The sequence below is a fragment of the Arabidopsis thaliana genome, chromosome 2 (genome assembly GCF_000001735.4).
Source record: "Arabidopsis thaliana chromosome 2, partial sequence".
Classification (NCBI taxonomy): Eukaryota; Viridiplantae; Streptophyta; class Magnoliopsida; order Brassicales; family Brassicaceae; genus Arabidopsis; species Arabidopsis thaliana.
Window position 1 is genome coordinate 8,655,678 of NC_003071.7, and position 27,713 is coordinate 8,683,390.

General features: G+C 30.9%; 4 protein-coding genes across 9 annotated transcripts; 3 read left to right on the plus strand and 1 right to left on the minus strand.

Annotated features, from left to right (window-relative positions):
- Positions 1-3,303: 3,303 nt before the first annotated feature.
- AT2G20060 (Ribosomal protein L4/L1 family) lies at positions 3,304-5,881 on the plus strand. The gene is made up of 9 exons (NM_127564.3): positions 3,304-3,452; positions 3,677-3,782; positions 3,855-3,910; positions 4,040-4,157; positions 4,549-4,697; positions 4,783-4,890; positions 4,966-5,085; positions 5,187-5,360; positions 5,449-5,881. Exons 2-9 carry the CDS (start codon positions 3,707-3,709, stop codon positions 5,548-5,550), a joined length of 903 nt encoding a protein of 300 aa, NP_565463.1. The 5' UTR covers positions 3,304-3,452; positions 3,677-3,706; the 3' UTR covers positions 5,551-5,881.
- A 428-nt stretch (positions 5,882-6,309) lies between these two features.
- On the plus strand, positions 6,310-6,937 carry AT2G20070 (defensin-like protein). The gene is made up of 2 exons (NM_127565.4): positions 6,310-6,439; positions 6,557-6,937. The coding sequence occupies exons 1-2, from the start codon at positions 6,361-6,363 to the stop codon at positions 6,745-6,747; spliced, it is 270 nt and encodes an 89-aa protein (NP_179597.1). The 5' UTR covers positions 6,310-6,360; the 3' UTR covers positions 6,748-6,937.
- Positions 6,938-7,214: 277 nt separating this feature from the next.
- AT2G20080 (uncharacterized protein) lies at positions 7,215-9,349 on the minus strand. 3 transcript variants are annotated; one of them, NM_127566.4, is made up of 5 exons: positions 8,828-9,349; positions 8,387-8,467; positions 8,051-8,091; positions 7,885-7,960; positions 7,215-7,545 (listed from the first exon to the last, which is right to left on the minus strand). In NM_127566.4, exons 1-5 carry the CDS (start codon positions 9,056-9,058, stop codon positions 7,438-7,440), a joined length of 537 nt encoding a protein of 178 aa, NP_179598.2. In that variant the 5' UTR covers positions 9,059-9,349; the 3' UTR covers positions 7,215-7,437. The 3 variants fall into 3 exon arrangements, with proteins under 3 accessions (NP_179598.2, NP_973486.1, NP_001323449.1); NM_201757.2 differs by lacking the exon at positions 8,387-8,467; NM_001335658.1 differs by having other exon boundaries at positions 7,215-7,960.
- Positions 9,350-22,282: 12,933 nt separating this feature from the next.
- Positions 22,283-26,498, plus strand: AT2G20100 (basic helix-loop-helix (bHLH) DNA-binding superfamily protein). Of its 4 annotated transcripts, none has more exons than NM_001335659.1 (8): positions 22,283-22,806; positions 23,053-23,326; positions 23,455-23,538; positions 24,290-24,355; positions 24,470-24,535; positions 24,871-24,927; positions 25,132-25,176; positions 25,797-26,498. In NM_001335659.1, the coding sequence occupies exons 1-8, from the start codon at positions 22,508-22,510 to the stop codon at positions 26,130-26,132; spliced, it is 1,227 nt and encodes a 408-aa protein (NP_001324190.1). In that variant the 5' UTR covers positions 22,283-22,507; the 3' UTR covers positions 26,133-26,498. The 4 variants fall into 4 exon arrangements, with proteins under 4 accessions (NP_001324190.1, NP_179600.2, NP_001077923.1 ...); NM_127568.5 differs by having other exon boundaries at positions 25,935-26,498; NM_001335660.1 differs by having other exon boundaries at positions 22,373-22,806; positions 25,132-25,832; positions 25,935-26,435.
- Positions 26,499-27,713: the final 1,215 nt, after the last annotated feature.

A 27,713-nucleotide genomic window follows, 5' to 3' on the forward strand; every position in this document is an offset into this window, starting at 1 on the left:
AGCTAGTTCAATTTCGATATAAATTTGATTAATTCTACTAAGTTTCAGTTTTACTTTTAATGAAAGTTGATTAAATACTAAAATCTTAAGAGTCAAAATTTTAAAGTTGGCGTCAATTTGTTAATCAAATTTGAATTTTTTAGTTTTGGTAGATCGAGTTAGTCAGATGATACTTCTTAACCCAAAACAAAAATGGTAATGAAAAAAGTGTTTTCGAATCAGATGAGTTTGGTCCAATTTAATTTGGATAATTTGTCCATGCCTATTTAGAATTAGTTTTTGTATGTCTAGTTGAGATATAACTTCTTCTTTTTTTGGAAATATACATTTCATCGAAATAAAACTCAAATGTTAGTAGAAGGATAACATGCACTAGAACAAACTGTTAGACTACTAATTTTGTTGAGTAGTGTTTTTTCTATCAACAACATTTAGTATGTGGATTTGAATTCGAATGATGACACAAGAACTATATTACCACAAAACAATATTAATGATTTATAGTTCACACGTACATTTTACTAGATTTGAATACAAATCAGCAAAGGTTAAGTACTGGAGAGGACGACTAAACTAACCTTTTGTAGTCATCAGACCTAGAAAGTTATGAACCTAATTATCTAAACCTAAAAAAAAATTAGTTTAAAGAAAGAAAAAAAACACAGCAAAATCTAACACACTCGTATTTAATGACACTTTATAAGTGAGAAAAGATGTGGCGAAGAGAAGTGAAAAGGGCAGCCACGTTAAGGCATTTAATTTGAATAATAATAAGACTAAAACAAAAAAAAACGTAAAGCCTTTTGAGGTTATGAATGCGAAAATGGTCCCTCACGAGTCACGACCTAATCTCATTGAAATTTATTTAGCATTATATTGCGTCGTGTCTCATTACCCTTTTTTGCTTCTCATTATTACTTAATTATTATTATTCTCTATATATATTTCTCCACTAACCTGTATTAGTTAATAACCTTTCATTGCTTTTGTACGGTAGATCATAATATGCTAAGATGTTTCAATGATTGAAAACTCAACAAAGAAGACATAGAAAACCAATATAACTAACTAGATAAACATATAATACAAGTAGTTATTTCTAATATTTGAGTGACTGCAACCGATATACAGAAGCGTTCTAAATTTTATTAAGACAATCATGTTTGAAATGATGTCAATAAGAATCATGATTCAAACTTTACAACGTAACAATATTGCATGCAAAAAACAATTTAGTTACGAATGAACCATATAGTCTCGAATATTAGTTTATGTTATTATAAATTATTTAGACCAATATTGGTTATATTTATTACATAAATTCACTAGAAGTCTGAAACTGATTATTTATTTTTATAGTGTGTTTTTATCTAATTTTTATTTTTAGTGTTGGTTATATACAATATAATTTATATAGAGAAAAATTGGTACCGGTGGAAAGTCCACCATCGATAAAAACTGTCTGATGTCCATCCAAAAACTAAGCCGACATAGAGTTGTATTTGGTCGGTATATTAGACGTACATGTATATTTATCTTTCCATAAGGTTTCTTTTGAATATAAAGTTGTGTATCCAAATGCAGATTCTTTTATGCTTTATCTTAAGTCATCTTCGCATTTTATTTTGGTCAAAAGAAAGTTAGAAGATAAGAGAAAGTTTTTGGGTCACACATACGAAAGAAACGTAAATGGCTTCTCATGCCTAATAGCGCTTTCTACGCTTGTGGGGTATTTGATTGGATATACGTCACAACTCATAATACGTAGTTGTTTACTAGCTTATCTGTACATGGACTCCACTTCTATATGATATATATAGAAATGCCACTAATATACGTACGTATCCACAATAAGAGAATTATAATGAATGTGAGATTGGTAAGTAGTATCACATAATTTAAGGGTGTGAAGGTTAATTAACGGTAGGTTGTTCTATATTATATATGGTTACTCACGTAAAGTTTTTAACAAAATATACAAATTTTAAAATGTATTACTTAACCAATCTCTGTTCTCATGAGAGTAGTTTCGCTTATTCAAACTGCTACCAAATATTATCTAGTAGCCTTTTCTAATTGGTATACAAATACAAATTACACGATGTGATAGACACTTTATTGTTTGTGCATACTACCTTTAGAGTAGGCACTAGCCAATCATGATAAAAATGGCAAATCTAAAAAATATTAAGCAACATGGTAAATATAAAAGATTTAGGTGACAAAACTGAAAACAGAAGAAAAAACTTACGTTTTAACAAGTGTTATTAAATGCTGGTTTTGGACTAAAAGAGGATATGGGTTTAATGAAAAAACTTAATTTTTAGGAAAAAAAAAAAGGTGGAATTTGAGTAGAATACAACAAAAAGTCTTAGAGTTTGATTGGTAACACAAAACTTTAGCTGTTACGGAATAATGTAAAACTGTACAAAAGAGCTGTAAAAAAAAATTGTATCAAAAAGCTGAGAGTAAAGCTTTTCGTAACGCTTTTGATAAAGTTTTTGTAAATGGTAATTGTCAAAGCTGTACAAACTGTACTGTTTTGATAATGGGTTACCATTCAAAGCTTTAAATTTTAAATCGCATGATAACCTGTAAATAATTATTTTGAATATATGTTAGACTTTATTATTATTGGTTAACTATGTTCTCTTGATTGAAAAAAAAATAGATTTGTAACTCATTGCTGTTTTTTTTTTTTAAGAAACAAATAGAGAACTATATAAAAATATAAGAAAACGTTGGTTTTGTCCAAGAAAAAAATTGTTGGGTTTTGGTGGGTGGCAATAGAAGATGCCATGTACATAGTGGGAACAAGTAGCCTTACGCCCATAACATGTCGGAACATCACCAATAAATTTCTATGTTCAAAAATATCATTGTAACAAAAAGTTTTTCGAATTTCTTCTCCCAACCCACCATAAAAACCCAATCAAATGCATGTGAATGTTCTTGTTCATTTGATGAGGTCAAGATCAAGAAGCCATGTAATCTAGAATACAACAGTACACATGTGACTTGTTACAGTTTTGAACTCTCGTTCACAGTTTTGCAAGTTCTTACCAAAGCTATAGATGCCTCTCATCCCATGAGCCTTCATCACCTGATGGGCTTATTAGGTTTACAGGCTTGACTAAACTCTAGAGCCTATACGTATAGAAGAGGCCTGACTAAACGAAGATAATGAAATAAGCCCACAAGGCCCAAATAATTAATATCTTTTATTCTTTTTGGCAAAATGAAAAATCTGACTTATGGGCTTTTTAACATTTACACATTTAACTTCATGACCCAATGAAGACCCGACCCGTCTGGTAATGACCCGATCCAACACATGAGTAAACCTTCACTGAAACCTCGAAACTCCTCCAGAAGCCTAAAACCTTCACCACCAAATCGGTGCCTCCTTGAATAGTCGCCGCCGTCGTCTATCATCGCCGCTTGTGACTCCGGTGAGTATTCTTCTGCTCTATTGAGTTTATTTTGGTTGAAGCTCTATGAGATGTACGTGGGTCTGGTTTTCATTTCTGTTTCTTAATCGCTCGAATTAGCATTTGATAGCTACTGAGATTTTGAGTTTTCTGATCTGCCGAATAATCTTCGCCATTGTAGTGTAGATGTTGTGTGCCTTTTGATTAGATTACACTGAGAAATTGGATTGTTTTCGTGTTTGTAGATGAGAAGCTAGGTTATTGAATCAGAGATTATGGCTGCTTCAATTTCAAGAAGGATTTTTCGCACTTTTGGATCCTTTTCAGCTCTAGGACGTTCCTCTTCACCAAGTATTATCTCATTTTCCAAGCTTCTTATAAAATATGTTTGTTTCCTGGATCTCTGATTGTTTCTCTCAACAGATTTGTCTGCGAATACATCTGGAAATGGTTTAGCTTCTCTTACTAATGATCTAAAGGTTGGTGTGTTTAGTTAATGTCACTTTCTCCTTTCCTTCATCTGCATATTATTGAGTTCTACTTACTACTACTTGAGTGGTCATCTTCCTGATTTTGAGATGTTGATTTCGTATTTGTTATCAATGCAGTATGGAATGGCTTTACTTTCCAACCGAAAGCTCTCCACTTCTATTTTGACTCCTGATGATTCATTTCCTTCTGATTTACTTACCAAAAAGACTGTGCTTACACCAGACCGAACCATAGGTACGTCTCTGTTTGGTCTACAAGCTGGTTTTCAAGCTAATTCCAACATCTGTATCTTTCATGTGCTTTGCTGAAAATTTTGTTCCTTTCCTGGAATCATGTTGGTGGAATGGAGAGTGAGTAGTTGTTGTGTTATAAAAATGCAGTTACTTTGTGTTTTCGGAGGAGTAAGAGTTTTTCAGGCCTTATTTAGCTTATTACTTGAAGGTTAACGCAGATTTGAGTACCATTTTTTCGCTCGTGTTTGACTCTGTTATGTTCTCGCTTTTATTGGTTATTGTGCTTGAGACATGATAAAATCTCTGATCAATGATATTTTCTCTTCTACTTTCTCTCTTTTAAAAACTTCTGGACATGTATTAACTGGTACTGTTATTGATACTTCTCATAGGACAATATCAAGACTTGGTCATTCCAGTGACTAATTTTCAGAACGAGGAAAAGGGTTTCATGGTTTTAGCAGGTGATGTCTTTGATGTTCCAATAAGGAAAGATATCATTCACAATGTCGTGCGATGGCAGCTTGCGAAACGCCAGCAGGTAATTAATTAGTTATCTCACAATGCCTTAATTTAGTCATATAAGCAAACAATCAATAAGTGTGACACATGTTGTTGATATTTAGGGAACTCATTCGACCAAAACGTTAAGTGAGGTTAGTGGAACTGGTAGAAAGCCATGGAATCAGAAGGGTACAGGTCGAGCTAGACATGGTACACTACGTGGTCCGCAGGTAAATCAGTGTTTGAATTTTAAGGTTTCTTGCCATCAAATATAGATCTCTGATTGAACTTTATTGAACCATTAGTTCCGAGGTGGTTGTGTAATGCATGGACCCAAACCAAGAAGCCATGCCATAAAAATGAATAAGCAGGTTCGACGGCTTGGACTGAAAATAGCATTGACAGCTCGAGCCGCAGAAGGAAAAGTCAGCTTCTTTCTCTTCTTAATCATAAAATGTACTCTTGATAACCGTGCCTTCTTATTAAACTGATCTAATTGTACCTGCTGAATGGGAAATTTATGCAGCTCCTCGTGTTTGATGATTTGGGATTGCCTACGCATAAAACAAAGAACATTGTGAACTATTACAACCAAATGGAGAACACAAAGAAAGTCCTTGTTGTAGAAGGTGGTCCTATTGATGAAAAGCTGAAGCTAGCCACCCAAAATCTACACTATGTCAACATAATTCCATCAATAGTAAGTTACATAATCACATATCAAACCTTGTGGTTTCTCGACTAATTGGTTAGCGAATCTTGAACTTTGTTTACGTAACACTTTGCAGGGGCTAAATGTTTACAGCATTCTGCTACACGATACGCTTCTGATGTCCCGTGATGCTGTGAATAAGATCGTTGAGCGTATGCACACTCCTATTAACCGTTGAAGAGACAACAATGTCTTAAAATGGCACTCTCAATAAGAATACTAGATCACAAGGAATCCCGCATGTAGTATCTGTACCGGTTCATTGTTTGTTAGCTTTTTGGTCTGGTTTTGCAACATAGAATGGTGAAGGATTGAGTTTTAAAATAATGAATGGTGATACTATTTCTATGTTTTTAGACATTCTTTTTTTACCGTTTTAAATATGACTTAGGCTTTCGTGTTTTTGAAAAGGCATTTTGATAGAAAATTTCTATGAAAAATGATTTGCCTCAAAAACTTATGACTCGAATGAACAATTATTATGCTTAATTATGATTTTCAAATGATAACATTATGTTTGAACTCTTATATGGGTTCTTCCCATGTTACAATACGTACCAGGGTGCTCTAAAATATCCAATTGGTCCCGATCTATATATGTATGTAGAGACTCTTCCTTGGATAGATATTTGGTGAATCCAAAAATAAAGTTTTACAAGAGATGACGAAACAAAGGATAGTAAAAGAAATCAGAATCTTGATTATTGAAATTTTTTAAAGACAGAATCAGCCTTTATAAAGAAACAATATTCTTTATTCATTTCCTTCCAAAATCTCTCTTCTTTAAGATGATCTACACAATTAAATACCGTCGATTTCGAAAATTGAAGTTTAAAATCAATATGAGGATTTGAAATAAGAGCTTACATGCACACACACATATCTCTCTATATATAAGTGAGTAGGTTTACATGGTTTAATTTTCTATAACACGACACACACGAAAAAGAGAAGCAAGCACAACACAATTTTTTTTATAACAACTAAAATGGCAAACAATATGGTCGCATCTCCTTATAAGAATACGTTCATGATGATTGCTCTTGTTCTCATCCTTTTAATTTCAGGTATAATCTTGTAAATAGCAAAATAAGTTTTTTTTTTCATATATAAAACTTTTATAGATGGTTTTCAACAAAAAAAAAATTATCAAACAACTAATGATAATTGTAATAATTTCATAGGTTCAGAAGCAAGATCGAATGGAATATATGATCCGATGTGTCCTGGAGTATGTGGAAATTTGGTTAAACCAGATTGCAATGGACTTTGCCATGAGTTAGGGTTTCCTGCAGGAGGATATTGTAAACCAGGAAACACATGTTGTTGCAAAAAGAAAGACTCTGGACCTGTTGATGTTCCACCAACTGCTTGATTGTTATTTCTTTGACTAATGTCATTAATTTTCTCTAGAATAAAACTTCGAAAATTGAAATGTGATGTGCACAATCATTTCTGTTTTCTTTATTTGGTTGATAAGCAAATTTGGCTATTTATGTTTTTTTTTTAACGGATGCCTATATATGATACTGCATTGCAGTGTTTTTGGTCTTTCCATAAAAATAATAGAGTTTATAATATGTTTGATTCTACCAGAGGGTAAGTCATAAAAATCCGGTTTCTTGAAATAATGAGCCGGCGTTTAAACTTAGAGATGTCAATATAGACCAAAATCCAAAGGCCAACCCACCCGATCCTTTGAAAAAATGAAGTTCCAACAATATAGATTAAACATTAAAACAAATAGTGCATCTTTTAGGTTAAGACCGTTCGGATTATACGATTTTTGGAATACCTCGAACGAAAACAATCATGATCATGATGTATAACATTCGTGTGGGAGTGTACCTATGATGTATAACTAATAACATGCATAATTTCTATGAGGCAATTTATATAATCTATCTTATAATTTCCCCCAAAATGTACAAATAAATTCCATTCTTTAAATATTTTCTACTGAGACAATCATACAATTCCTACAATATTAAGAAATTTGATACCATATTGAAATGATACGACTTCTTTTCAATTTCATAAAGACCAAACCATTACAAAGTAATGGTCAAAGTGACAATCTCAACTCCAAGTCCACCTCTTGATTTTCACTCGATCCCGAGTGTTGGATTCCCGATCCCAAAGATTTACTCCGCCTTGTTGTCGAGCTTGGATCCTATATTTGAAGGAAAATTTATTTTGTTTTTATTAGAATCACTTGTTTACAAATCCTCTACAATTTATAAGACTTTAAATAATGTCAACCAACATTTGAACCATGGTTACAATGAACAACGGTAAGCCAAAAATCAAAATGAAACAAATTCTGTCGCAAGATAAGTAAAATTGATTGGTTCTTTTTTGGAACTAATGATCATGTGAATGAACGTGTTCACTAACAATATAATTCAACGTTAACCCCTTAACTAATTAAAGATGATCAAGTGAGTAACATTATTACTAATTTTGACATGATGCATATATATATATATGTTTGAGGGTATAGAGTAAGAACCTCGTTTAAGAAATGTCTGGTGATGTTTGGTTCCAAAGAATGTTGGCTCTCTAAGATGCCGTAGCTTGGATTCCAGCTATTTGAACAAAAGAAATGAAATTACTTTTAAGACAAAACAAAATATATAACATGTTACACGTACGCATATAAGTGATTTTATATGTACCTCATGGTTGCTCTGTCGTATTGATCTCTATGTACTCCCATCTGCGAAGAGCAAAAAAAATAAAAAAATGAATAGTTGGTATTTTTCCTTTTGTTAAGATTTTTTTTCTTTTATTTCAGATTCTTTGAAATGTGTTTGTTAAATATGGAAACATGATCGACCTTATCTTGTAGAAGATTTCTTTCCCCTATTAAGATGGTATACTTAAAATAAAAAGTAAATATATAATTAGATTTAAGTTAGAGGATGGATCCAAGTCAGTTATTCTTTATATACACGAACCTATATATGATACTTAAAAAGAACAATATACATCATTAAAAGGAAAATCTATACCATCATATTTGGATAGAAACCATAAGGAGCCGAAGATTGTGATGGTATGGATGAATATCCTCCTTGCATCCTCACATCCTCCTATACTCAAATTTGTATACGAAGATTTAATTAATATAAAATTACTTATACTCTTGAAAATATTTGATTTAGATAGATAATTAGAGAAATTTAGTCAAACTTATTTCATAAAATCTAAATATTCTGAAGTATATAGCTTAGGAAATGAGTGGAAACTAGCCTCGTGAACTTTACAACAAACATAGGCGATGACCCGACAAAAGCAAAACCTAAGAACTCGATCAGAATATACGTACATATGTCTTAACCAACTTATGGGGTCTTAATGGTTCATTATACACATATATATCGTGTCTTAATTAATTTGGATGCTTTCGGATCGGAATCTCGGTTATGTAAAGAAGTGTTTGTATATGTTACCTGAGGATACAAAGAAGGGTTATAACTGTTGAAGCTATTGCAACTCATTTCGCCATGTAATCTAATCTTCTCCAATTGTGCTACTCCAAGACCTCTCTGTGGCTGCTTCGGCTTCTCGGAGCCATTCTTCTTCCCTCTTCTTGTCGCTGGAGAAGAAGAGGATGACGTCGGAGACGATGAAGGCGGCGAAGATCCCACCACGTTTGGTCTACCAAAGAAAGTACTTCCCATGTTTCTTTGATCGGCCTTAAATTTTACTTGCGATCGTAAGGTATACCGGAAAATTCAAGAAACTAGAGAGAGAAAGTCTTCTCTAGAGAGAAAGAGAGGGAGAGAGAGAGAAGAAATGAATTTTCTTATTTTGCTTTGAGCTAAGAAATTGGAGAGATCTCTTTCATGGTGAATTGGTGATCTCTTTTTTATAATCTTTTTTACAATTCATTTTGAGTTTTTATAGAAAACCTTAGTGTATAACTACTGCATCGCTGGATCAGATTGTTTCCAGATTTCAATAGATACGCCACGCACACAAATACATTATACATTACATTACGTAGATTTTATGCCTTATTTTGATTTTGCAACTCCCTTTTTTTATTTCTTTACTTAATTTACAATTTTATTAATTACAATCATTGTGCAATAAGATAATATTGATGATTAGCTTAATTTCTTAATTATTTCTTGCTTTTGGTCTTCTGGATGACTTCCAACACAAAAGACTTCGATGTTGATTCGATCTATAATTATTCAGCTCTCCTTGTCTTTGATATAAATTATAATTTTCATGCTTTCCATTCGAGAAACTCATATTATATCATATAAAATCTGGTCTACCAAAAGTATATAACATATAAAATCGGACTTAGTACAATATTATTTTCATATTGACTCAAGTAGCAAATAGTTGAGTGTTTTTATTATATTTTCATATAATATACAATCTACGTTGTATACTATTTTCGATTTTTTATTCTCCGTATACTGTATGTCATAATTAGTCCATAATATAGTAGATCTTATATCAGGAAATGAACTGTTAGGAAAAATATATAGCACAGCTAGCATTTGAAAACATTTCTCAAAAAGTGTTGTTAAGAAACGGAAAGTAATTAAACTAGCTGGTATATAAAATACTGTAAAATGACTTAAATGTACCTTTTTTTTTTGTCAACCATATGTACTTATTTATTACATATTTTTCTGTCAACATTTTATTAGATTCATATTTAATTTGTAGATTCAATAAATCTTCTTTATAGGTTCCAGGAAAAAATTCAAAGATTTTCTTTAGTCTTAAACTTTAGCTAGGCTCTGTCGTCCGCTGCTAAGTGAAAGAGTTACAAGTGGTTCAAAGATTATCTCTCAGAATGGATATGAAGCTTATGATGAAGAATATATGTAATCGTGAAGAGAGAAGAAGAAAATAAGGAAAGGGAGTGAAAGGCGGGTTGCTAGTATGTAGGAAGATCATGACTTGTACTTGGAAAAACTAACTGGAAGATTCCTTCTAGATAGAAGAGTCTAGAATGATGTCTCCAAGGGTTCAACTTATTGGAGACTCCTTCTTTTTGGCATCCAAAACTCTTTCATCCCATTTTTTTGGATAAAGATATAGATTTTAATATTTGATATTTTATAGTGTTCTTACATATTCTAGTCGGAGAGCTTATTCCGTCCTCGGTTCAGACTACAGTAACCGTAAGATCTAAGACGGTGTGCACTATATGTATGCGAATATATATATATAGGATTAGTGTGTAGTGGTTGAGATGCTCTATATAGGATGGACTTTGCTTTTTGGCAAGGGATTGTGCGTGGCTATCGCTGACACAATTGTTATTCATAGTTAAATACTTGGTAGATCCTGATTGAACTAAAGTTGTAATGCAAAACCCGTCAAAAGCGTCGTGAGTGGGTCTCATCCTTTGTCGCCTGGGGGTTCTATTCCATAGGACTGTCTGCTAGGGACAGTTGGGTGATGCTTTGGGGAAATGATCTCTAACTAGTTTCAAACTATTCGTTTCATGTGTCGTCGTAATACTTCTTATATCCTTATCTGTTGGCAAAAAATCACCACAACAAAAACAGCTACGACAAATTTTATTAACGCTAATAAATCTTTTATAACACTAGTTACTTTTTCAGTTACCAAACTGTTTTTTTTTTTTTTAGTTTTTTTTTTACCAAATTGTTAATGTGTCCTAGTGTCATTACACGATGGAGGATATGAACAATACAATAATATAGGAATAGTTTGAAAAATACAATAATTATTACTATTACCTTTTCATTTTCAAATATTAGCATTAAGAAATCAAACTAACATTCTTCATCGATTCAGAAAGAAACAGTTACGTATTTTTCTTTCGTTAAAATAAAAAAACTATTTTTCTTCGTTTAATTTTAGCAATCCCAAATTAAAGATTTGTAGGATTTTTGGTAAATGATCGGGAGACAATGTTTTCCAGTTTTTATTCATAAACTAACATAACAATCAAACATAAATTCGTCTTGGTCATATTGATCTAAGTTTATATATCCTCCCAAACAATTTTTCCAAACTCAACTGGAACAATAAATAAAAAGTGAAAACTTAATAGTAACGAAAAATCATAGTTAGTCAATACATCTGCTAGACGATTGATCTTCCTATATACGTAAACAATTTGGACTATTCAGTCTTTTGCAATGAAGTTGTGGCACAATCACACCAGAAAAGAGAGAAGATGAGAATCATTAATCCATGTTTTGAGGAACCCAACCACCAATTTGGAATCCACCTTCAACTCTACCTAGAGATTCCTTTCTCCCAAACAATGTAGAGCTCATAATAGACTTTTTTTCCATAACTCTGCTAACGGTGCTGAACACTTCCCTATATTAACAGCAAATCCCCCGCACCAATTAATTAAAGATTTGTAGCTAGCATTAATAGTGGAAGCTGAGTTTCCATCTATCGTCGTCGTTGAGTACTTGAGTTGTTTTCACGCATGATCGATTGGATTACAATTTGTCTTTTCTTTTCTAAGTTCTCATTTGCTGTGTCAGCTGGCCAATCTGTTTTGTAAATGCAAGACATGTGAACAAGTTCAGTTACCATTAAAAAAAACCCATGATTTTTCTGAAACTATATCCTTGCAACATATAAAAAACTAAAATATTGAGTATACTTTTTTATTTATATATATTCATTTAAAAGCAAATAAATTCCTTTGAAACTTCCTTTTAGATTTTAAAATTATCCCATGAAATCCTAAAACCTCAGATCAAATCTTGAGATTATGTAATTATTTAAAGATTTAATTAATATTTTAAACATCTGAACATTTAATTTTCTTACAAAAACAGATAAGATCAATTATAAGAGCGACAGATTGCTCTACTGGATATGCTTCTCTGACCATTTTTTTTTTTTTTACAAATATGAATAATGGTCCACGAGATTTCACAAAAATTATATATAAGCGAGAATCATCATTTTAGTAGATTAGGCACAGTTGTTTATCGACCACTATATTTACAAAAAAAAAAAAATTATGACTGTAAAAACATGTTACGTTCTAATATATATCTGTTCTTGTAACCAACAAACTACTTAAAAGCGATTTCTTCTAATGGTTTTGTTTTGTTGCTTCAAATTAATATGTTTGATATGAAATTTCTAGCAAAAAGTCTTTTAAGTTTTATGATTACTTTATAAGCACGACAAGATATTGTGTAAATTCTAACCTCAATATTGTTTAACTGACCTATCAAAGATATGTTCAATAACGATCAAAAGAATATTATTGTGTAACAACATTTTTTATACAATAAATGTTTATAAACTTATGTCGTGAATCATGTGATTCTTGGAACATGTCTTGGCCTTAATTAGCTCAGCAGGGAAAAATATACTAAGAAATATAGCAACGAGGAGTCGCTTTTTAATAAATCAATATTTTAAGACACGTGTCATGTCAGTACTGCTGACGTTGAATATTCTTTTTGTGGTCTATCATTTTTAAATAACCTCAAAATTTGTAATTTTATGATACGACGTAAATAAGAATTTGATTTTGATGATATTTTATTGTTTCTTATACTAGTTGTTTAGGTCATCGATTTCCATTATATGTAAATATTTAACCAAACTAAAACTAAATCTGTTCTTATAATCGATCTCTCCGGTATGGACTTTAGACGAGGTAAATTCAGCTCATGCAGATTGAAACAAATAAATGGAACGATCGATAATATAAGCATGTTTATACCGTATCAAATCTTCTATATATAAATATGCTTAGCAAAATGCAAACCATTAATAAGGATTCGTCCAAACTTTCAAGAATATGTTTATATATACGAGGTTATAAATGTATACATGCAGAAAGTTGATTAGTTATGATCACAATGATTGAATTAAATTAGAGACAGAAAAGTGTATCAAAACAGGGGATTATGTTGAGATAATAAGTGATTTGATGAGTAAGTAAGAGAGCACAATAACAAAAAAAGACAGAGCATAATGGAGAGAGTATTTATTAAAAATTAATGAGATGAATATTTATATGAAATAATATCTACTGTAGATTGTGTGCACATGCATTTCCCCTACTACATTATATCACACTCTGTCTATATCTTGTCTATCTTTTCTCGTATATGGTTTAATAATACTCAAATTATTGATTTGCTAAGGATTTTATTAAAAATATATATTTTTTCGAATCAAATCCCTTTGATCCTGCTACTTACCTCGACAGCCAATCAGACCTATAAATTCCTTTCTGTATATTAGTTTATTAAAACATGTACTTATACGCAATATTTAGCTGTTTAAAATTAAATCTAATCTAGCATTGTATCAATAAGCAATAAAAAAATGAACGCTTACTTTGCAAAACAAACAGATAGTACATATCTCTTTATTTGCACGTAATCCATATAACTAGATTGTTACATACAAACCCTTATTAAGAAATCAAATTTTAAACTAAGAATTTAGTTATGAAACTAGAGTTTAATAATCTTTTGGGCATATATAAAAATCTTTAATCAGTTTCTAAAAACATAATATTAAATTCGAAACTGTCTAATATAAAATTGAATGAGATAACAACATATACTTATTAATAATCAATTTCAATATCTTCTGATAACAAGATATAAATTGAAAGAGAGAGCAATTGAGCCAAAGCATCGTTCCACTCATCATTCCCCAAATTGAATCACCATCAACATCTATAAGCAAAAATTTGCCAGATTTTGATGGGGCAATGAGAATCAAAATTAGAGTAAGAATCGTAACCGCCTCAACGACAAGCCATACTTGAGATAAAGAACGGTTACTGTGAATTGAGAGGAGGAACAACGAAAGGAGAATGATAGAAACTATAGAAATTATCATCACTTTATTTGTTTCAAAGTTTGTATTTGAATGTTTCTTATGTATCATGTAAAACTTTGATTATATAATATGATCGATTTGCCGTTAAAAAAAAAAAAAAAAGATATAAATATGACTTGACAGAGTTTTCTTTTATCTTAATTTGAATTGATGTTTTAGTTCACTTAATTTTTTAATGTTTAATTCAACGAGATATTTGTGTAACAAAACCCCCAACACTTCATACTACAAGTCTACAACAAATATGAACCGTAAAATTTAAGATATGCTCTGCAGAAGAAAGTGGTACCATAAAATAAGTAACTCATGCAATATTATAGATCTTAATTTGAAGAATAATAGTCTATATCAAGCAGTTAGGAATGACATATATATTATAAGTCTGATATAGACAATGGCTTTAAATTTTGTTATGCTCAATTCGTGGATCTTGATAGTTGGTTTGGCTTTAAAAATACCGCAGATATACTAGATTGCAAAAAAAAAATACTGTATATGCATATATAGAAAACACCGGTAGAATTTTTTTTATCACAAAAAAAAAAAAAGAAAATCGGCCATATACATAATGAAAGATATCGATCTAAGGCATATCCCGTTTAATTGGCAACAATCATGCAGATTAAATTATTTAATAAAAATAGGAGCCTGGTCACATAAACACATGTATATGTGTGGTTGTTGGAAAAAAAAAAAATACATGCATGGTTCACCGTAACCAAACTGGGTGTTCAAATATCAAATACTTCAACATATAAAACATTGTATAATCTTTGTTTTGTTTATCTCCATTAATCTATTTTTGGCGACAATTTTCTGATTTTAATTATGTTTTTGCAGAATCTAATTATGTGGACGTGCATGCATGGTACTGTAATATTTGAGGAGCAATTTTTCAGTAACATGCATTAAATATGATTTAAATTTAATCTAGATACAAACTATACACTAGACTATAGGTTAGGTTTATTTGATAAGTAATTTGTTTTTCTTTGAAAACTTGTATATTATATTCATCTTCTTTCGTTTATCCTTACAACAACATGTCGACTATGTCGTGTCTGAGGAATTAGAAGCCTAAGGCAGTATTTAAATCAACAAAAAAAGAGTAAAATTGTATTTAATTAAGCTTAAAATTTGAAAAACAAAACTTTAAAAAGCAATTAAAATAGGAAATAAAACCTCTAATAAATGAATATGTATTAGTTACATATAAAACCTAGGAATATTGACCATTAAAAAAGAATTGAGTTATTGGAGTAAGATAATTTCCATCAAATGTGGCCTAATGCACGGTTGTATGCATTGGAGCCATGTCAATAACATATTATCGCCTTGAGGCTTGAGCTTGTCTCACCATAAGAGCTTGAATTGGCTTGGTCCAAATTTGCTAGAGCTTGAGCCGGAGGAGCTATTGAGTTTAACGTATCAACTGATAAATAATTTGAAGCATTAGTTTTAAGGAGATCAGTTTGAATAGCAATAGATCCTTTAATTTGTAAGTTTTCTTTATTTTTGTGAGTTATGGTCCCTAGGTATCCCTCTCTATACATTATTAACATGATTTGTCTCTGGGACTTCAAAATCTTAAAATTGTTGAAACCCTGGAATTTAATAAACGAATATATCATAACTTTAAAATATAAATATATATCTACACATTTGTGTGCCATGACAAGGTCATCATGTAGACAGATCATATCATATCTTCAAATATAAGATAAGGTGCTTATAATATGAGCTTGGGAACTCAAATGTGAGCTTCAAAGAATCTAAAGCCCCGCACATGTGGAGTGATGCTTCTTTCTTGATTTTTGCTACAACTTCGTTTGATTTTCACACCTTTTTTTTTTACCACCACACGCTAGCTAATGCACATTTGTGTATATATTATATAAGCACTATTTAAATGATAACACATCTTTTGCAAAATATTCAAATCATTTCAATAAATTAAAACCAATAATAAATCAGTTGAAACGAATTTTCTTACTTATTTTTTTTAATAAAAAAAGTCGTAATGATGTTCATATTTTTTTATTTATTTTTAAATGTATTATGATTTTAAAGTTTCCTCCTCGACTCTTTTTTTTTTTTTTTTTGACAGCCCTTGACTCTTTTTGTTTTTAATGCGTAAATAACTATTCTATCGACTAGATCATTCTAGAAGATAAGCACAACCGTAGTAACAAGATGAAACCATTGACCATTGTTTATCTTAATAACTAGGATATCTAGGGCATTAAGTCAACAAGACATAACAAAGTGCGAAACATAGAGATAATAACTAACTCCATTATTAGTTTTCTTTTGAGAGGATGATACAAAACTCAATTAGTTTACTCTTGAGGCGTAGGTGAGTGTACAAATCCGTTTTCATGTCATAATATGCTCATATAACTTTTCTATATAAGTGGCTACGTTTATTTTTTTTGTTTTAACGGATTTTTCATTTCCCTTAGTTGAAACACCTTTTCCACCAGAATGTAGATAACAAAACATCGCCAAAGCTCTTTCCATGGCTGACATATGATAATCGTAACTAGCATTGGACTAGCATCCGGCTCAAAAGTCTATCACTTTTAAGCTGACGGACAAGAAAACTCTAAATTAGCATTGGAACCAAATATCCATCATATTTCTAAGCCGACATTCAAGAATACTCTAAATAGCATTAAAACCGTCCGCGGAAACCGGACTAAATGTTGCTAGTGCTTTTGAATAGTCAACATATTTATAGAACTATTTACGAATTTGTGGAATTAAATATTGGGTCATGGGAAGAAAATAAGAGAGTAAAATCGTTTGACAAGGAAAAAAAAGTTGGATCATGAGACCAAGTTAGTTAAGCAATTGCGCAAAATTATTCGTCTATACTAATTTACGCATAACACAAAAATGCTAAATGGTAATAGAATTTACTAGTAAATATTCTTGAAGTTGATTATTACCGCGACATTTCGGCAATTAGTTCCCAAATAAATTAATGTTTATGAGATGAGATTGTCTAACACAAACGATATAAGATCGTCATTGGTTGACCCACGTGGATGAATAATATACATATAGATCATGAAAGATCATTGTTTTTTTCTATATATATCTTGATTAAAGAGATAAGCGAATATAGTGATCTCTGTTCAACGAAGCTTCCTCGAATTAACACATACTAATAATTTAAATCAGTAACAAATTACTAATACTTCCTTTAAGCTGTCTCTTTCCTTTTATCTGTTGTTTCAACGAATACAAGATAGGTCGACAAAAAAAGAAACAAGATAGAAGGTACTCTTTTTTGTAGGTTATAAAAAAAGATAGAAAGTTCATTTTTCTCTCGAGGTTGAATAATTAATATTAAATACCATCTAGTTTTTCAAATGTTTTACAAACTAAAACCTGTGTCTCTCTATTATTTCTTCATTTCTATAATTGTACTTAATTTGTGATCTCTTTAGCATATGTTGCATGATTTTGCCATCAATTAAATATAGTTTTAATTGATTGTATATATATATATATATATATATATATATATATATATATATATATATATATATATTTCACTGATTGATTGTGGATATAATGGCCACAAAAGGCAGGTTGTACTTTTATTTGCTATTCCTTTCCGCGGCCCATACGACTCATTCATGCCGTTATCTATTTCAAAACTTGATTGGGCCATTACAATTATACTTGACATACCTTTCAAATTGCACATCTACATAGGCTGAAAAATAGATTTATTTTCTATGGTTTGTATGATTTGAAGCAATAACGTAATGTCGTTGCCCAATAAGTTCGGGAACTTCTTCGGGTGACACAAACCTATTCCGGCCCAGTTTTGTGTATTCGTTGGGATTTAGTGTTTTGTTCCAAACATATGTATAATTTATAACTTTTTGTTCCTAAACATTTGGGACGAAAATGCCGCATCGGGTAACCAGTCCCAAAATGGACCTGTCTAGTTGTGAATTGTATTCAAGTAGGAAAACTAGTGCATAATGATTGTGATGGACCTTGAATTTATTATGATCGTCGACTATGATTAATACAAACTATGGAGTTTGACATTTCTAGGCTTTCATGAACTATTTTCTAAGTAAGAAAATGTGTCCAACATGAAAATTTGATCACTGGAATGTGCAAGTGCTCGGTAGAAACAAACATTGCTCGATTTTATTGACATGTTATTTTATTTATTTTAAAAGATCTACATTCAGTAAACAATGACGTAACATATTTAGTAAACAAGTCTTATTCTCCTACAAAGCTTATCTATATATCAAATGACAAATGTTATAGCTTCTATTATGTTCCACTTTTAACTGTTTGATACATGCCAAAAAGAAAAAGAAAAGGAAAAAATAAACGAAACGTTGTTTATACCGATTTAACATGCTTAGCTTGATGCTGGAAGCATAAAAACTAATTTTATTAAAACATAATTAGGTTTATCATATAATTGTAAATAAATAGAATAAAAAGAATTTGCCGCTTGATATTATAGAAAACATATACTTTTCACAGTATTCCGAAAGTTTTCTATAATAATTCCATCAACGAGGTTATATATATGCAATAATATTAGGTTGAAAAAAAAATACGATATGAAAATTCAAAAGAGTGAGAAAGGTATTCGTGTAAGAATTTTAACCAAAAAAAAGTATTCGTGTAAGAATCCAATGATCCCATCCAAGCATGAAACAAGAAGAATACAAAAGAGCGACCGCATTTGATGGGTTATGATATTAACTATTAAGTGTTATAAATTTGAGGCAGAAAAAAAATCGACAATGACTTTTAAATATTTTTTTGTCCATTTTGATAGCAAATTCAAATTAAACTACTGACTAAAATTTTATATTTTTTGAAAGTTTGTTCCAAAATTTTACTAGCAAACTCAAATTCTGATTGGTAGCATAATAGCATAACTGTATAAAATTCTATAATAAAAATTTGCAAAATAAAAAATCGTAAAATAAAATTATTTATATTAATACATTATTTTGTTTAACAAACATAGAATATATATAGTTAAAAGAAAAAAAACATATACTAAGATGTAGTAAAAAGAAAACAGCTATATTCATCGGTTCACAAAATAGGACGCAGGAAAGGAAAAGAAGCTTAAGATAAGATAAAAGACAACATAAAAAACTAGTGAAGGAAGAGAATATAATTTGAGAAGAAACGACACATCGTCTCCGACAAAGATTTTTGGACTGTACGGACAAAGCATGCTTCATTCTTCATCATTCCATTCCCCTTGGCCTTAAAAGTTATAAAACCTTTGTTCGCAATATTTAATACTAGTAGTATTGTTTCATCTCACGAGGTTAATCTTCTACCTCACTTTTGACATTAGTTAATTTTTACATTCCAAACCAACCATGTTTTAACAAGGTATTCCTATTGCTATAATACTCCACCATCAATTGGTTGCACTAGTTACTTAAGAGTTTATAAGACCTAATCCAACTTTAAATTTAGGGAGATAGACATCGTTCAACAAACCACCTTTAATTAACCATCTATGCTTTGAAATATTGCCACAATAAATTAATTGCAAAGCCTTTTCATGGATTTAAGTTATACTTTGGATGTGAAAAAACCGATAACAATTTTTTTTGAATGTTATGTTATAGATTACTGAAGTAATGCCTTTTCAATCAATCTCTTTAAAATGAGAGTGTAATTAATGTTGAATATATATATATGTAATTGATTCAGTAAAATGCATACCAAAATCATAATTTGGGAGAGAACCGTTAAGAATACTGAATGAAGAGGTTTTGAGTTTCTGAATATTAAGAATTCGAGATTTGGTTAGACCTTGGAATTTGGAAGGAGAAAATGATCAAAACGTCCAAAAAAGCTCTATGGGTGAAAACCAATCAAACATGAACTTAATTTAGCGTTTAACAGGTCGTCAAAGACTTCGAATACAAAGAGATACGGCAAAATAAGATCGTCTCATAATCTTGGCCCATGCGTCCTTTTATGCTAAGAAAAATTGTTATAACATGACTGATGAAGATTTTGGGTTGCTCGGCATTATTAAAAAAAAAAAAGTTTCAGATAAATAATTTTGAACTATTTGTATTGTAGTTTATACCTGTAATTTTTTTTTTTACATATATAAAATTTCTTGGAAATTGTAATCATTCTTTGGAGAGACAGAGGGATCTCCAAACCCTAGAAATTGACTCCTTCGAGAAATGTTGCCTTCTTGGTGTAAAATGAAAACTAAATTCTACTCCAAGAATTATTTATATTATTATTTTTAATTCATTTTTGCAAACGAAAAAAAAATCCACCGTTTCGCCTTCTAGTCGGGATTGAATGCGTCACCATGAAATCATGCTTTAATCATATTCTGCGTGAGTGGGAAAACAACTATTTATAAGTACATAGTACTACTTTTTGGATTAAATATTTCCCTCCACTTTAAACCAGAGGTGCATACTGCATAATATAGGTAACCTTCAAAAATTGTTAGTATTTTTTCTTACTCTAACATGCTCAAATTACAAGAAAAAATTGCATATATGTATGGTGATTTAAAGCCGATCCTTTAAATGTTTCCACGGTTTTCGTTCATGAGCCTCATTGTATATATATAATATATAATTTTAGCACGTTGGAATGAGAAAGAAAATTGATAATGGATAAGTTTTATTAACATACCAAAATAATAAACTTGTTTATGTTACATGAAGTTCAAAGAGGTAGCCTCTAAAATGAAGAATACTTAACAGAATAAGCAAATATACATTTTTGTTTTCCTTATATTTGATTAATCCCACAAAGATACAAATTACTACTATTAATTAAGCAACTTATCTTAGAGGGATAAGTGAACCATTTGCTTTGAAATGGAAAAACTTTGCTTTAGTTGATGTCTATATATCTATGAATTTGTTTCCCTAACATGTTTTTTACGTCAATATTTTTAATCTATATCTGACACAATCAAGTAGACAGTTATTATACCTAACACATTATCAGGTAGTCTATAGACTCTATACCATTTTAAATGTTTAACGCATGTAAGTTAATCACATACTCTATGATCTGGTGGTTTATTTGTTAAAAGTGAATTTTTATTCTCCAATGAATTAATGATATCAAGACAGAGCAACAACTAATTTTAATTAGTTTTTTTTTGGTATAAGAAGAGTCATATAAACTTTTGAGTCATTTAAACGTAATTAGCTTTGTTAAATGAAATTCCTTTTTAAGTGGGTACGTATAAAACCCTACGCAACGCATGTTGATCCATTTAAGTCACCATCAACAAAAAGAATTATATAAATCATTGGTTGGATGAAGAAATTATTATATGAACAAAAACAGGACAAATATCTTAACAAAATTAAATTCTCTGAACTTATCGTATAATAAATTAGTAATTTAAATCACATCAAACTGAACTAAATATATGGAATTAAAAGGGTTTAAAATACATTTGATAATTTGATGTAAGAAATATGCATAGATGCAAAATACTTGTTATATATGTGGGAAATATCAAAAATTTATATTCGAATATGTTATACACCGTACAAAAAAGTCTTCGAATATATAACCCGGGTCACCTTTTCTCTTATGGCAAAAAATATAACCCCTTTTCTGTTTCTAATTTTAAAATTTTGCATTCTTGATTCTGAGCTCATAGTTCGATGAAATATAATCTAGAGAAAAAAAAAAAACATAATTCGATTAAATAACAAAAGCACCTTTCCCTCCCTACTTTATGCATAAAGCTAAAGCATGGACAAAAATGAAGTATAGAAAAATGAATTACTGATTATAACAGTCTTTCTTAATTAATCTAGTAAATATTTATACATAGTACTGTATTACATAAACTTACACACTTAGGTTTATCTGTATCATGGTTAGATTATCGTAAAGACTAAAGACTATAATATTGTGTTCATGAATTAGAAAACTTATTCCTCCGTTCATCCAAAATTAGTTAATCGTTATATCGAATATGGTCCATATGGGCATCCATATTTTCAGAAGAAAAGAAAAAAAGAAAGTAAAAGCATGTTAGGGGAAAAAATAAAAAATAAAAACAGAGAAAAAAAATCGAGAGAGGGAGAGAGAATGGTGTTAAATACATAAAAAACCCATCATTGACATGTATCGATTGCTCAATTTGTTTGTCTCTCTCTTCTTCTTTCCTTTTCTCCAAAAACTAGAGCCTAAACTAAAGCATCGAGAAACAACAAATCTTAAAATCTTTTCATATTCTCGGTTAGTAGAAACTAGGAAAAGAGATGAATAGAGGAGTGTTGGAGAGTTCGCCGGTTCAACATCTCACGGCGGCTGGAAACCCTAATTGGTGGAATAATGTCAGCCGCGGCTTGAGGCCACCAACGCCGTTGATGAGTCACGAGCCGCCGTCTACCACCGCTTTTATTCCAAGTCTCTTGCCAAACTTCTTCTCTTCTCCGACTTCCTCTTCATCTTCTTCACCTTCTTTCCCTCCTCCTAATAGTAACCCTAACTTCTCTTCTTGGCTTGAAATGAGTGATCTGCCTCTTGATCAGCCATGGAGCCTTAGTCAACTCCTCTTGTAACTCCCTTTCTCTCTCTCTCTCTCTCTCTCTCTCTCTCTCTCTCTCTCTCTCTCTCTCTCTCTATCTATCGTTCGGATGTTTTCTATGTATAAACGGTTTTGAGTTCTTGGATTTGTTTTGTAATCTAATTCGATCTTATAAAGTTTCTTTCTCTTTTTTTTTTCTTTCTCATGTATACATAATCTACTTATATTATTTCATATAAACAAACATGATCTAATATGGATTGTCTTTGAATGAAGGGGTGGATTGATGATGGGAGAGGAAGAGAAAATGGAGATGATGAACCATCATCATCATCAAAATCAACACCAAAGTTACCAAGCGAAGAGGATACAAAATTGGGAAGAACAAGTTTTGAGGCACCAAGCTTCCATGAAACAAGAGAGTAGTAATAATAATAGTTATGGAATAATGTCCTCACCAAACTCACCTCCAAACAAATCTTGTGCTACAATTATCAACACCAATGAAGACAACAACAATAACATTCACAGTGGTCTTAACTTGTCCGAGGTGGGTCAAAATAGTGAATTATTCAGATCAAGATATAATCTTTACCAAATATTAATTAACATCTCCATATTTTTTCTTTATCAATGAATATATCTGAATTTTGTTTCTGTCTATGTGTGTTCATGAAGTGTAATAGCTCAGAGATGATTGGGTCTTCTTTTGCTAATAAGAAACCAAAACTTCAAGTTCCTTCATCACAATCAACTCTCAAGGTAACTAACTAAATCCATATGTCTTTGGTTCTATCTCTTGCTGGCATTTTAAATAACAAAACAAATGCACAAACATAAAGGAGAAGTAGAAAAAAACAAAAGAGAATGGGCACAGAATAAGCTGCATGTGTGTGTGATTGTAACATTTTTGTCTTTCTTATGTGTCTTCTTCTTCTTGATCCTATTATTCTTTTTTCTCTTCCTTTCCTATGATTCAACGGTAGTTACGCAATCCTTTTTTGTTAGTTTTTATTTTAAAATGAGAAATAGATACTAAATCTGTTTTTTCAGTTTGATTCAGTTTTAGCTCAGCTTTCCTTTTCTAACAAAAAAATAAAAATTATCGAAGTTAATTAACTTTATTATGTTTTCTCCTTCTTGCTCTGTTTATTTTGTTCTGTCTAAATTGATATTGTTATGTTTGTAACAAAACATAACTTTATTTTGATCAGTTATCAAAATGTGTCATTCTTTTTCCTTTTTTTTTGTTTGGATCTTGGATCAAGTTTTGGTTAATGTTTGATTTAATCTAAGTGCATATTCCTTCTACAATATCAAAATTCCTATGTTTATGTATAATTTGCACGCTCATACTAACAAAAACTAATCATATATTAAAGACTTGAATGATCTTTTTCCTTTTTCCCATTTTAAAATAGATAAAATCACTCATAGATCTAATTACATTCGTTAAATTACGAAATGATCACATGTAGAGTGTATTTATATACGATCTCTGTATTTATCAAAGGTGAGAAAGGAGAAACTTGGAGGCAGAATAGCATCTCTTCACCAGCTAGTATCTCCCTTTGGCAAGGTATAATTACTGATTAGTTCCCTTTACTAATCACTTGTTTAAGATTATCTAATCTATGAATCAAAATTGAATTATATTAGTCACTGTTTGGTTGATTGATCCCTTTTATTTCAGACTGACACAGCCTCTGTCTTGTCGGAGGCTATTGGATACATTAGATTCCTCCACAGTCAAATTGAGGTGACTTGTCTTTTCCAAACTACCATGCTTCTTATTTCATTTATTTCAAGACAAATATTTATTTGAATCTTCCTCACAACTACAACACAAATAATCATTTGTGAACCCAAGTATGGAATTATTTGGAGTTCTATCTTCCTTTTTTATTTGGGATTTTTTTTAAATCATAATAAGAACTGAATAACATAAGTAAATTGTATTCTATTGAAACAATTAGCTGAGGTTTATGTATTTCTATAGCATTAATTAATTTAACGACTATATTTTGTGAGATTAGTTTTGTGTGAAAAACTATTTAGTTTTGTTGTCACTCTAATTAATTTTCACAATTACAGGCTTTAAGTCTACCATACTTTGGTACTCCCTCGAGGAACAATATGATGCACCAACATGTAAGTATTAAATTAATATACAGCTTTAATTAGTAACATGTATAATGTAATTATACACTACAAGATGCACATACATGCATGGGTTTCTACTAACACATCATATATATATAATGGGGCATTAAAATGTATCTTTTTTTTTTTGGTAAGTGCATTAAAATGTATCTGAATGCTAATCATTATTAATTTGTAATTACGTGAATATAGGCACAAAGAAATATGAATGGTATATTTCCTGAGGACCCTGGTCAGGTACGCACATATATTTTTTTACTTTCTAGTTTTATATACTTTACTTTTTATTGGATCAACTAAACCCAAATCTCAATTTAAAAAAAATAAATACTTGCCAGCTTTATTCCAAAACAATTACCCTTTTTCTCTACTATTGTTCTCTTGAAATTGAAATGACTACGATAAAGTATGGTCAATAAAATAAAAAGATGACATTACCAACTTTCCTTTTCAGTCCTCTATTAAACCTAGAAAAGCCATTTAAATGATTTATTATATTTATTTTCCTCAATCAGAGTAGCTTTGGTCACAAAAGTTTTTTTGGCAAATGATCGATCTAAATCAACTTTTCCAACCAAGATATCACGATTCACCTGTCCCACAAATGGTTTTATATTTTGTGACTACTTGTGAGTTTGAAATTAACTCTGACTCAAAATTTTAGCAATATTTTTCAAAGCAAAATTTATCGCTTTTCAAATTCAGAAAATTAAATACAAAATACTCACACTCAAAGGTATTAAACCCGCGGATTGGTGCACAAAACAGTAAATATTCATTTTTTGGTTGCAAAACAGTAAATATTCATGAAACTGGCATAGGTTATTTTATCCATATATCATTTACATGTAATACAGGCCGACCCACCGCAAAAGAATTTGGGCTGTTGCGAAGTAGGCCAACCCGTTTTGTCACCAATACTCCCACTAGATCACACTTTCAATATTATTTTAAATATCTATGCTGAAGAAATATTTTCTGATTTGGTTAATCAGCTTGTGAATGAGTATTGCATGAAAAGAGGAGTTTCATTGTCATCGACGGACAATCAAAAATCAAATCCTAACGAAGAACCGATGAAAGATTTGAGAAGTAGAGGGCTTTGTCTTGTTCCCATCTCATGCACACTACAAGTTGGCAGCGACAATGGTGCCGACTATTGGGCTCCGGCGTTCGGAACCACTCTCCAGTGAACTATTCACTTTCTGTTATTTTATTTTTGGTCAGCCAAAAAAAAATAGTAGATGTTATAACATCATGAGCAACCAATCAATTGAGAAAACATCAAAATGAGTTTCCAAATTTGATTGCTCATGATGCTATACTAAAACCGATTGGTTTTGGCGTTTGGCCTTTGAGCATTTTCAGTTGACGAGTATGAGATGGCTTGTTGAATCATGTTTTTCTTACTTTAATAGGAAACTTTATTTATTCTCTTAATGTATATGTTGGTTCTATTTTAATTTTATTATTGTTATAATAGAATGGTTAAACAGTTAAAGATGTTTTCATACTAACTTCATCACTAGGTTTAATCGTTTAAGATGTTTTAAAGAAGCAAGAAATGTTGTCTTCGGAAAGAAAACAGATGTACTTATAGATACTTTCTGTTCCCAATAATTTAGAGACTAATGATTTCTTTTATAAATTGTCCTAATCAAAGTTTCGTTTGTTTTAGTTGTCTTTTTAGATTTCTCGTGCATGGTCTCAGCTCAGTTTATTTTTAGACACTTCAGACATCTCACCATGGTATTGGAATTGGTAGTGCTCAATTGGTGGGTTTATTATAAGCCCTTTGCTCCATCACTATAATTGGGTTTATGGACTTTGAATTAAATTCTACAGGCCCATGGGTTTATGGATATTGTTTTCAGCACATGTCAAATGTCAATATATGAAAAATTCAATGTGGAGAAACTTCTGGTGGCTTCATAAAGAGTAAGACTGCATTTCCTGATAGTAGTAGTGTACTGGTGTGGATGCAGATAACGTTATTAGAAATCAAAATTGAAAAGGTAGCTATTTTTAGGTCACATATTGTATCATTAATAGTCATTGTTCAATGATGAAATAATGAAAGACTAAAACTCTTGGATTGAGTCTTAGAGATCTATAATGTAACTTAGGGCATTAGCTTAGCCTTAATTTCACATGGTCAGTGCTTTAGTGTTGTGCAAATGAACTTGAGGAAGAAGCATTAGTTGGATTGAAGTTTTATTAGTATGCTTATATATACTTTTGTAATTCCTCATATAGTGAAGTGTCCTTCAACGTATTAAAACATAAAATATAAAATGGTTTGAGACTTGTAATATCTTTTATTTTCATGCAAATTTTTTTTTAAAAACTTTTATAAGAACAAACTTAGCAGTTGGTCTCTAGCACAATGAGTTTATTGTAGAATTTTGTGGAATCAAATTTAAGATTTAATTAACCTGAAAATAAGTTTAATAGATTTGTGACATCAAATTTTTAAAATGGAATCACAGTCTTACGTTTTCATTCCATCTCTAAAGTATGAAGGAAACCTGTAATGAAGCTTCCATGCCACCTAAGTTGTACAAAGTTCTTATCTAGCCTAATGAATAAAACCTAAAAATTAAACCAACTACAAAAGTTCAAACATGAAAAGCACATAGGAAAGGATCTAATCCCGATGTCGAACATCATAGTTCACTCATATGATTTTCAGTTTTCGTTGGTCTTGTGTGTTTTAAGTCTTTTTAAGTCTTGTGTGTTTATTGGTACCAAAAAATTAAATATTCTTCTAAAAT

Bases quoted from the DNA above. Each gene is read 5' to 3' on its own strand.
- AT2G20060 (NM_127564.3), top strand. From the start codon at position 3,707: ATGGCTGCTTCAATTTCAAGAAGGATTTTTCGCACTTTTGGATCCTTT. The intron at 3,783-3,854 runs GTATTATCTCAT...TTCTCTCAACAG, and splicing joins AGGACGTTCCTCTTCACCAA to ATTTGTCTGCGAATACATCT. The intron at 4,891-4,965 runs GTAAATCAGTGT...TTGAACCATTAG, and splicing joins GTACACTACGTGGTCCGCAG to TTCCGAGGTGGTTGTGTAAT.
- AT2G20070 (NM_127565.4), top strand. From the start codon at position 6,361: ATGGCAAACAATATGGTCGCATCTCCTTATAAGAATACGTTCATGATG. The intron at 6,440-6,556 runs GTATAATCTTGT...ATAATTTCATAG, and splicing joins TCTCATCCTTTTAATTTCAG to GTTCAGAAGCAAGATCGAAT.
- AT2G20080 (NM_127566.4), bottom strand. From the start codon at position 9,058: ATGGGAAGTACTTTCTTTGGTAGACCAAACGTGGTGGGATCTTCGCCG. The intron at 8,468-8,827 runs GTAACATATACA...ATTTGAGTATAG, and splicing joins ACCCTTCTTTGTATCCTCAG to GAGGATGTGAGGATGCAAGG. The intron at 7,546-7,884 runs GTTCTTACTCTA...CTTCAAATATAG, and splicing joins CCAGACATTTCTTAAACGAG to GATCCAAGCTCGACAACAAG.
- AT2G20100 (NM_001335659.1), top strand. From the start codon at position 22,508: ATGAATAGAGGAGTGTTGGAGAGTTCGCCGGTTCAACATCTCACGGCG. The intron at 23,327-23,454 runs GTGGGTCAAAAT...GTGTTCATGAAG, and splicing joins GTGGTCTTAACTTGTCCGAG to TGTAATAGCTCAGAGATGAT. The intron at 24,928-25,131 runs GTAAGTATTAAA...ACGTGAATATAG, and splicing joins ACAATATGATGCACCAACAT to GCACAAAGAAATATGAATGG.